The 9,370-nt window shown below is 42.3% G+C and overlaps 1 protein-coding gene across 1 annotated transcript in view; it reads right to left on the bottom strand.

The window, feature by feature from the left end:
* The window catches only part of tiam2b (TIAM Rac1 associated GEF 2b), a 54,064-nt gene that overhangs the window by 10,041 nt on the left and 34,653 nt on the right, over positions 1-9,370 (bottom strand). Inside the window, exons 7-14 of the mRNA XM_023411083.2 lie at positions 7,834-8,019; positions 7,600-7,737; positions 3,691-3,750; positions 2,258-2,323; positions 1,464-1,542; positions 1,265-1,354; positions 928-1,143; positions 285-343 (exon numbers count right to left, since the gene is read on the bottom strand). Coding sequence (XP_023266851.1) covers positions 285-343; positions 928-1,143; positions 1,265-1,354; positions 1,464-1,542; positions 2,258-2,323; positions 3,691-3,750; positions 7,600-7,737; positions 7,834-8,019 — 894 coding nt within the window. The remainder of the gene's footprint in view (positions 1-284; positions 344-927; positions 1,144-1,264; positions 1,355-1,463; positions 1,543-2,257; positions 2,324-3,690; positions 3,751-7,599; positions 7,738-7,833; positions 8,020-9,370) is intronic.

Below are 9,370 nucleotides of genomic sequence, written 5' to 3'. Positions count from 1 at the left end.
CAGAACTTAATCCAATTAAACATTAAAAATGAAAATTCAAAGCTCTTTCAGGGAAGCTCCTATTGAAATGTTTGGAGGAAATCACCAGTTACGTATTGGACCAATAAAATAAAAGATTAAGATTTTTTTTGCGGCTTGAAGCTTGAAATATGAACCTGTGTAATTTACATATTGAACAGATAATGAACGCTCAAGACAGAGAGGTATCAAACTGATCCCAGGGAACAAACAATGAGGTCAATCATGTGACCGCTCTGAACACTGAACCCCAGACTGAGCCTCACCTGTCCCGTCGGCTCGGCGTCGTCAGCAGGAGGCAGGACGTCGTCTGGAGTAGAAAAATCTGTGAAATCAACAGGATGAGGGTCAGAATGTGAAGGTTTTTCACAGAGACAGAGACCTTGACGTTTGACCTCTGACCCTGCTCTGTAATAGAATCACCATTTAATAAACAAATAATACAAGCAAAGACAAACTGAAAATAACTTTGACCAGTGATCATTGTCTTTGATGCCAACAAATGAAACCTGAGACTGGAGCCTCCGCACTGCTGCTTTAACTGTCTGATCCTTCAGAATAAAAGCCTTAAAAGCTTCAGGCCTGCAGGGTAACAGCAGCATCCTGAGTTTGATTCCAGACGGGAACCATTGTTGCAAGTCACAACACTTTCTATCTCCTTGCATTTCCTGTTTGCTCTATCACAATAAAAAAAAACTGAAAAATGCCCCAAAAATTTGAAAATATTAAAAATGTCTTTGTGGTTCAGTGGAAGGAGACCACTCTAAATAAAACCACCAAGAATCAAGAATGGAAACACGTTGTCATATTACTTCAGCAGCTGTAGTTTTGTTTTTGCAGATTTTTTTTACTCTTTTGTTTTTAAAAGTCATCAATAAGCTTGAGACTGAGAATATGTGCTCGTCGTACCTGTGGTCCAGGTGTGGAGGTTTGGAGGACAGGGGTCGGCAGCTTCACTGGGTTCAGGCCAGACGGCGGCGGCGGGCTCTTCTGGGTCAGGTGACTCGTCCCTCCTCAGCAGCAGCTGCAGCTTCTGGTGGCTGAAGAGACTCTGCATCAGGTCCAGGTCCAGTCCGGATACAGCAGCCCCGTTCACAGCCAGGATCTCGTCTCCGGCCCTGAGGCCTGATGGGAAACAGAAACAAACACAGAGGTCACACACTGTAGCTGCAAAGTAGGTAAATTCCTCCTAGAACCAAAACCAGGTCTTTAAATGGAAACAAAAAATTAGCTTGAGATGTTGGACCTTCTCTGACGGACAGTCCCAGTGGGTCAACCTCGCTGACGTAGATGTGACTTTTCCCGGCTCCGTCCACATGACCCGTCACCGCAAAACCTTCAGGGTCACAGGGAAACAGGGTCAGTCTGGATGATTTTTTTTTTTTTAGGATTTTGGAGAAAGTGAAGATCATTTTTTGTGGTGATGTGTGGAGGTTTTCTCTCACCGAAGTCTTTTGCAGCGTCGGGTCGACAGATGTGCAGAGAGAAAAGACCGAGGACTGAAACCTGCAGCTCGTCACACACCTGGACAACAGACGAGTGGTTATCAGTTCATCACTGACGGCTGAATTTATTCATTTAAATGTGATGTATGTAAATTATATGAGAAAAGATTCAGTCTGAAAATTAAGAAATAAAAAGCCTAAACTCAAGTAAAGTTGTTCATGTAAAAACAAAACAAAAAGTATCTGCTGATAAGTTGTTACTGTTGTTAGAAATATGTATATCTATATCCACTATGATAAAACAACAAGTGGTCAAAACAACAAATCGACAACTAACCACAAACAAAACCACACACACACACACACACAAAACCTTAACACACCAAATAAAAAAGAAAGAAAAGAACAGTAAAAAAAAAAAACACTGTAAAAACTAAATTTTATAAAGGTGTAAAATACCACAGATCATCTGTTGTTTTCTGTCTATACACACACTTTTCAAAAGAAAATGTAATTTACTATCATATATGATAACAAGCAGCAAATTCTCATATTTAAGGCTGGAACCACTGATGGCATTTTTTGTTTGAAAATTGAATCTTTATCAATATTTCATATTTTCTGTTACAGCTCCTGGTCTAGAAATTATAGTTGAATTTAACAATAACTGTAATAATAACTGTGATAAATAAATGTTTTCATTTTCAAATCATCATTAGTCGAGCATAATTGCTGTCACTAATATATCAACAATCAGGCTGGTCGTTTAGAGGTAAATGAGTCGGTGAACACACCTGTACAGCTGCAGGTCGTCCTGCGGAGGGCGCCAGCTCCCTCTGTTTGGACACACAGTGCAGTCTCTGCAGGAGGAAACACAGGTTTTTATATATTTATTTCACTGAATTCATCTGAAAGTCAAAGCCAACGTGATTTTTTTCAAGACAAGCATTAACATAAAAATGAAAAACTTTTTACAAACTAGTTTTTAGTCTTAATTTATGAATAAATTTGCACAAATAACAGGAAATAAAAAAAGTAATAACAGTTTTATATTTTGCGATTATAAAAAAACCCACTCAAGTATTAAAACACAAAAAAATGTAAATGAAAGTCGATTAAAGACAAAGCAGCAGCAGGACACAGAGGGGACAGACGAGGAGGCGTCATGTTGAGAAAAAGACAAGGAAGGAAGGAAGGAAAGAGGGAGCTTAAAAGAGGAGAAGAGGAGCAGAAGAAGAAAGGAGGTGGAGGTCATGGGACAGCAGGAGGAGAGGTCATGTGGAGAGGAGAGGAGGTGTGGAAGAGGTTTTCTTCCCTGAAGGATTAACATTCAGGGACAAAGGAATTCTGGGAGAATAAAAGGCTCCCGGACCCTTTTAATCCTTAAACACTCCCTCCTCCTCCTACTCCTCCTCCTCCTCCTCCTCACCCCTCCTCCTCCTCTGTGTCTACAGATCAGCAGGCTGCTCTGAAACAGCTGTCCATCTAAACAAACTGTTCTGAATAAAGACATCTCTCCTCCTCTCTTTGTCCTCCTCTCTTTTCTCTTCCTCGGGGGGGGGGGTGAAGGAGCGACAGGTGGCTGCAGCACTCTGGGCTGAACCACGTTACACATCACCATCTTCTGCAGCCAGCTGCAACCCTGACGTGCAACACACGAGGGTCATGTGGCCGTCAGGTGAAGCGTGGTCGTCTGTAGCGCTGCATGTGTCTAAACTTTACCGTGATGCTGTGAGGCGTTCAGGGCTCGTGCAGCTGATTTACAGATGCAGGCGTGACAAGTATTTCCTCACAACAGCTGCACCGGGTCACAGCTGGGGTTTATGCATTATTTGTTATAATGCAATGCATGTATAATAATTACTTAAATGATCAATCTGTTGTCAAGATTGTTGCCAATTCATTATTTTGCTCATCAATCAATTAATCAATCGACCAATTCGGCTCTAGAGTGCTCCTCGGTTATTGGGTGCCTGTCTCATGTATATTGGGGGTCAATGGGGCCTAACAACAAATGTTTGGCTGTGGTTGGGTGTGGTCAGAGACCTGTAACCACACCCATCAATGATGTCACAGTGCCCCAGAGTACACCTCTACATCACTGCAGGCATTTTGAATCTTCTGTATTTCAAGTCACAGTTAGAGTTTATAGACACAAAAAATGTGTTAACTCCACCCATCTGGCATGCAGAGTCGAATAAAATAAACTAGAAAGTATAGACTGTACCTCAGAGCTGCAGACGGTGGTGTGGTGGAGAGACGGTGTGGCGACTTGACTCTTGAAAACCTACAACACACACAGAGAAGTCATGACTCAGGGTTTAACTAAAAATACCCCCAACAGTCTATATTTAAACTTAATTAAAAACAATCTGTCGAGGAAAAAAAAAAGACTTTGGTTCTAAACTCTGTTCCGGATCAAAACCAAAATTAGCCCAGAGGAGTCATGGGAAAAAATAAGGGGCTGAGCTGTGCTGAAATTACAGGTTTGTGAAAGGGGAGCAGAAACCAGAGCGGAGAGGCTGCAGTCAGTCTGGAGTCTGAGGACCACCGACTGACAGTAAACACATCATCATCATCGACCACACTACAACACGTCTTCAACACACTGCTGCAGTCAATACCATTCAAACAAATCCAACAGAGAGCATGAAAAGTGGCTAAAAATGGATGTAAATGGATGAATTGTTGTACTATGAGTCAGATAAAGACTCCAGCTGAACTACCTAAACTGTAAATTTACACTGACATTCAATCCAGAAGGGACACGTGAGATGAAAAGCTCCTTCTGGTATTTGTTTTTGTGGAGGGAACGAAACTTTTTACAGTAACAACCAGTGAGGAGGAGGCAGGACTGTGGCCGGTAACTCTCCTGCAGAGACGACGCTACAATTAACTCCACATGTCCTTCAGCGATGAGACGGATCAGACCGTCTCTGTGGGTCAGGACTGCCCAGAAACCTCTGCCGGTACCGTCCGATCTGATCTGAGAACAGATCCTCAAAACTCCGAACAGGATCCAGCTTAGAGATCTCACTCGTCCTGTGAGGTGGGCAGTGGAAATCAGTTTGATCTCAGCAGGACACAGCAGAGATCTTTGATCTCAGTATATTAAGATTTCTCTTCATTGCAACTAAGACGTCAAGACCAAAACTATTTTTTTACTATTTCACATATTTTAACAATTTGTGATTTGAAAAATGCTGAAAAAAGACTTTCAAGAGAGAAACTAAAGAAAGCAAAGACTTGTGGCAGCTAACCTCCCTCCAAAATATGTAATATATATGTTATTATATCCATCATGATTATTCATGCACACATCACTTCAGATTCTGAAAAATCACATTTCAAAGTAATGAAGAGGGCAGCTCAATGCTACTGTTATTATTAGACCACAAATGTAATTTCCAGTAACCAGTTCCTGCTGAAATGTGTCCACTGTATTTTCTTTAAATGAAAACTCAACAGGTCTGTGCGATAACACAGATAATATACCGCACAGGCAGTACTGGCCAGATTAGCTCGTTAGCAGTGATGCTAACCCCAGTCAGACATGTGACCCATACTTTGCTTGTAGTGGTCTCCTGTGTTTACATAACTTTGGCCAGAAAGTGTATTTTTGTTAAAAATGGAAAGACGGTTGGTGTTTTCTGAAGTTATTACACATGAGAAACATTTGAGTGATGTGGCTAAAACAGGCAAAGAGGCTTTTATTGCAGCTTTTACTAAGTCAGATCACTTAATAAAATTGGATCAGTTTCCTTAAAATGACCCTAAAATCCAGGAAAATAAAGTGATATAATGAAGGTTTCTCTAAGTAAAAGGGATGACAGACGAAAGTGTAAAAAAGTTAGTGCAAAAATTGGCGATTTTCTCTAAAAACACAGCTGCTAAAATCTCACATACCCTCATGTTACATTATCAAATACTTCAAACATTACAAGCTCTCCGATTGGTCAGTTTTCTGTAACCTGCGACAAACCAGTTGATTGGACGTTAAGTTCAGAGCACGTTAAGGCTGTCGCTTTTCAGCCAAAATCACAGACCAAGCATCATCACCTCTGGGGCTGAAAAATCAAGCCAACGCACTAAATGCTGAAAGCTGCAGTTCCTCTAATGACCACTAGAGTCCGGCTCCAACAGTGAGTCAGTCCCCACAGACTCCCATGTTAAAATGTCCAACTTTACAGCAGAGATAAACATGTTTACAGCCTGGTACAAAAACACTTACGGTCTCTAGAGCTAATTTCCTCCTTCATGACACCTGTTTATATAACTCACCTGTTTACATTTTATTCAGGCTTAAAGTTATGGAGAATTGAGGGCCAGACACACTGAGTGACAGGTAGGTGAGTGTATGCTCGCTAGAAGTCTCGGCTCCACACATCCCACCTCTTTGCCTATTTTCTGATTAACCCGGAGGTAGGCAGAGTAAGGAACTGCCAAGATGGCGATGGTGGAGCGGCTCACTCTGAGCCTCAAAACCGCTCTTCAGAAACCTGTGGGTGATGCTACAGAGGCTACGTCCATCTTTATATACAGTCTATGTTGGAGGAAAACTTCAGCATCCTGTGGCAGCTGGTGCAGGGATGTCCCACGACGGTAGAACAAATCATTCACACAGATGAGATGCTCAGTAGAGCTAAAGGTTAAATGCCTTCCACGAGGGCAGGAGGGAGCAGGTTAAACCCTTCAGCTCCACCGTCAGGTCTATAAAAGTGTACTTACACTGTTTACACTGTGAAAGACTCAGAGTCAACAGAGAACACGTGTCGTAGCGCTAGTGCAGCGTCCAACTGTCAAAACCCTGAGCCAACATAAACCTGCAGCTGCACAGAGAGGGGCTGACAGATTTATCCTCCTCTGGACTCGAAATCCCAGACTCTCAGAGTCCGAAAATAGCTCGCCGTTTATCAAGAGAGGGGGGCCTCCAGGAGCCGAGGATGATGGGAACTTCAGCTGGACGACGCACTGAGTTCCAGCAGGGTTTACAAATGAGGAGGGGCCCGAAAACCAGCCTCATAAAGACAGAATATGACATGTTAGATCAGGTTTTTGTCTGGGAGAGTTTAATCTGGAAACAAGCCAGAGAGACACATGGTTCTGCAGAGTGTCTCCAAATGCTTTTATTTTCAGATAGTTTCTAATTTCTGTCTTTTTTCCAGTTTCAAAACTAGAAGCTAAAACCAACGACAGCCCAGCAAACTCTGCGTTCAACCAATCAGGTGTAGGGACGGTTTAACTTTCCAGAGCGATTCAGCCTGGCTCAGTGAGAAGAGCCGAAAGACCTTTCAAAGTTAATGAAATGAGATATTTCAGTTGTAGTAGTGGATAAAAGCTCCAGAGGAAGCTACACACTGGACCTCAGCCAAAGATCCTTTTATCAAACTGCAAGATTGAGCTCTCATACTCAACTTTTAGATCCACAAGAACACAAAGTCTTTAACTGTGTCAAACTGCGTTGTACTGAAGCTGAAGTCAACAGTGGACAAGTCAAAGCAGAAACCATTTTTAAGGAGGACTGGGGAGGAGTCGTTGGATGTAAAGATTTCACAATGAGATGAATGATGCATCTCTGTCTGCAGCTGCCAGCTAACATCTACTGATGCTGAACGCAATACAGGACGGGACGGGACAGCGATTCCATTTTATGAAATGGTTGTCATTTTTATTTTCCTTAATTATTTTTTATTGTTGTACAAAAGCGTACAGTGTACAGAAACAGTATAAGGAAGGCAAATGGTATTTTAAGCTACAACTGTACAGATGCAAACCACCAGCCACAGATGTCAGTCTAGTGTATACCTGTTTCCATCTTGACCATCTTGCAACGTATAAATCATTTCTGTTTGAATTATTTCATTGGATTTTAAATTTCTCTGTAAAACACTTGGGTCAACACCTGCTCCTAAACAAACTGAACTTGACTTTACATCTAGAGGACGAAGAAGGAAAACAGGAAGAAGCTCCATAAAAGGATTCTTTGAAACAAAAGCACTGATTCCCACTGTTTGGAATGAGTCTGTTTCAGGACATATTATGGTTTCAATAAAAGAAATCCTGTCAGGATGTGGTGAATGATCGAACAGAAATGACCCTATAAACTGAGCAAAAGGCCGGCGGTGCGGTGTATTACCTGGGATGTTGAGTCCCTGCTGCGTCTGTTCAGCCCGTCCAGAGCCTTCAGAGAGGACGGCAGCCCCCTCCTCCTGCCGTGTCCCCCGGACAGAGACCGACAACGCCGCCTCAGCGTCACCTCATCTCTGCTGCACACCTGAGCGGCGAGAGGACGTCCACAGTTTAAAAACAAAACCTGATCTCCTCCCTCTGCTGATAATCCCGTCTGATCTTTTCTGGCCGCATTTCTTACCAGGGCGTGGAACGAAGACACAGAGAAGACTCCCAGGCGGCCCAGCATGCTCTTGGAGGGCCGGCTGGCGACGGCGAGGAGGCTCTTGGGGTTCGGGAGCTCGCTGCCCTGCAGACTGGCCAGGTAGCACCTCAGTCTGAACAGATCCAGGTTCAGTTTCTCCAGGTTCTGCTCCCACTGCTTGATCTGAACAGGGTCACATATAGAAATATTGTATATGGTCATTAAATACATCAATAAAACAGCAAAAACATAGTTACCAGTGGCTGGTATTCGATATTTGATTTTTCTTCAGATGGTGGAACAGAGCAGCTAAAAGTCTCTCTCAAACAAAAGGTCACTCATCAACCCCAGAGTTTTGCTGTTGGTGACGCACAATAAAAAAACAAAGGAAGTGATAACATAACAAGACATAACATAAGATGAGATAACACAACATAACGAGACAAGACATAACAAAATGTAACATGATGGCATCCAGAGATCAACTGAGAGCTTTTTATTATCGCTATAGATTTAGATGATTTTGATTTGTTCAGAGGGAGATAGAAACAGAGAAAAGCAAAAAACTAAAAACAAAAAAACACACACACATATAAATTTTTATATATATATATATATATATATATATAGGAAATAAATAAATAAGATGTTATTAATATATGGTTTTTGTTTATTTACTTATTTATTTTTCTCTTTCCCGCCAAGCAGAAAACCAGTACTTATTTCATCCATTCGAGTGTTCACCTCCTCATTTCAATGCATACATTGACCTTGTTGATTCTGAATGAAGCGGCTTGTGGCTGGCATGTAATAATAATAGTAATTATTATAACAACTTTTTTATTTAACAGGCAAACACAGTAAAAGCAATAAAAGCGCGATATGGAGGCGATAAAAAGACGACATCGTTAAAGCAAGTCCATAAAACTGAGTTTTAATAAGTGAAGTTCCTGACTCGGCCTCGTCTCCTCGGGCAGGCTGCTCCAGAGTCGAGGGGCCCTGATGGAAAAAGCGCGGTCACCTTTAGATTTAATCCTCGACTTTTGAACGGCTAGAAGGAGCCTGCCCGAGGATCTCAGGCTGCGTCCTGGCTCGTATGGGGTTAATATCTCTGTGATATTGTAGCTTGGGGCTTTAAACGTGATCAGTAAAATCTTAAAATCAAATCTAAAACAAAGCGATGAAGGGAAGCGAGGATCAGGATCAGTGAGAAGCTGGAGGCTGGAGAGTGACTTTTGGTTGTACACCATCTGCTGTCTTACAACCAAGTGTTATCATACGGCCATATGTTATATACAGTAGATATACAGTGATAATACATGTGACCGTATGTGGTCACATGTATTCTCTCCAGTCTCTTTCGCTCTCACTGCTCCTCGAACTGTTGCGTCTTTGTTGTGAGGAAGTTTGCGGTTATTTCGTCCTTCAGTGTGAAGACGATGCTGTCTTCACCAATCAGTTTAATCTAACATCATCACAGACGACCGGAGGAGGAAATGTCCTCCAACTCCTCCCTCCATCCTGCCCCCCCCCC

This window comes from Seriola lalandi, unplaced genomic scaffold, assembly GCF_002814215.2.
Source record: "Seriola lalandi dorsalis isolate HSWRI2012SDOR001 ecotype SW California unplaced genomic scaffold, Sedor1 jcf7180002054448, whole genome shotgun sequence".
Lineage (NCBI taxonomy): Eukaryota > Metazoa > Chordata > Actinopteri > Carangiformes > Carangidae > Seriola > Seriola lalandi.
The sequence above is the reverse complement of the archived record's forward strand: the minus strand, read 5'-3'. Positions and strand labels throughout refer to the sequence as shown.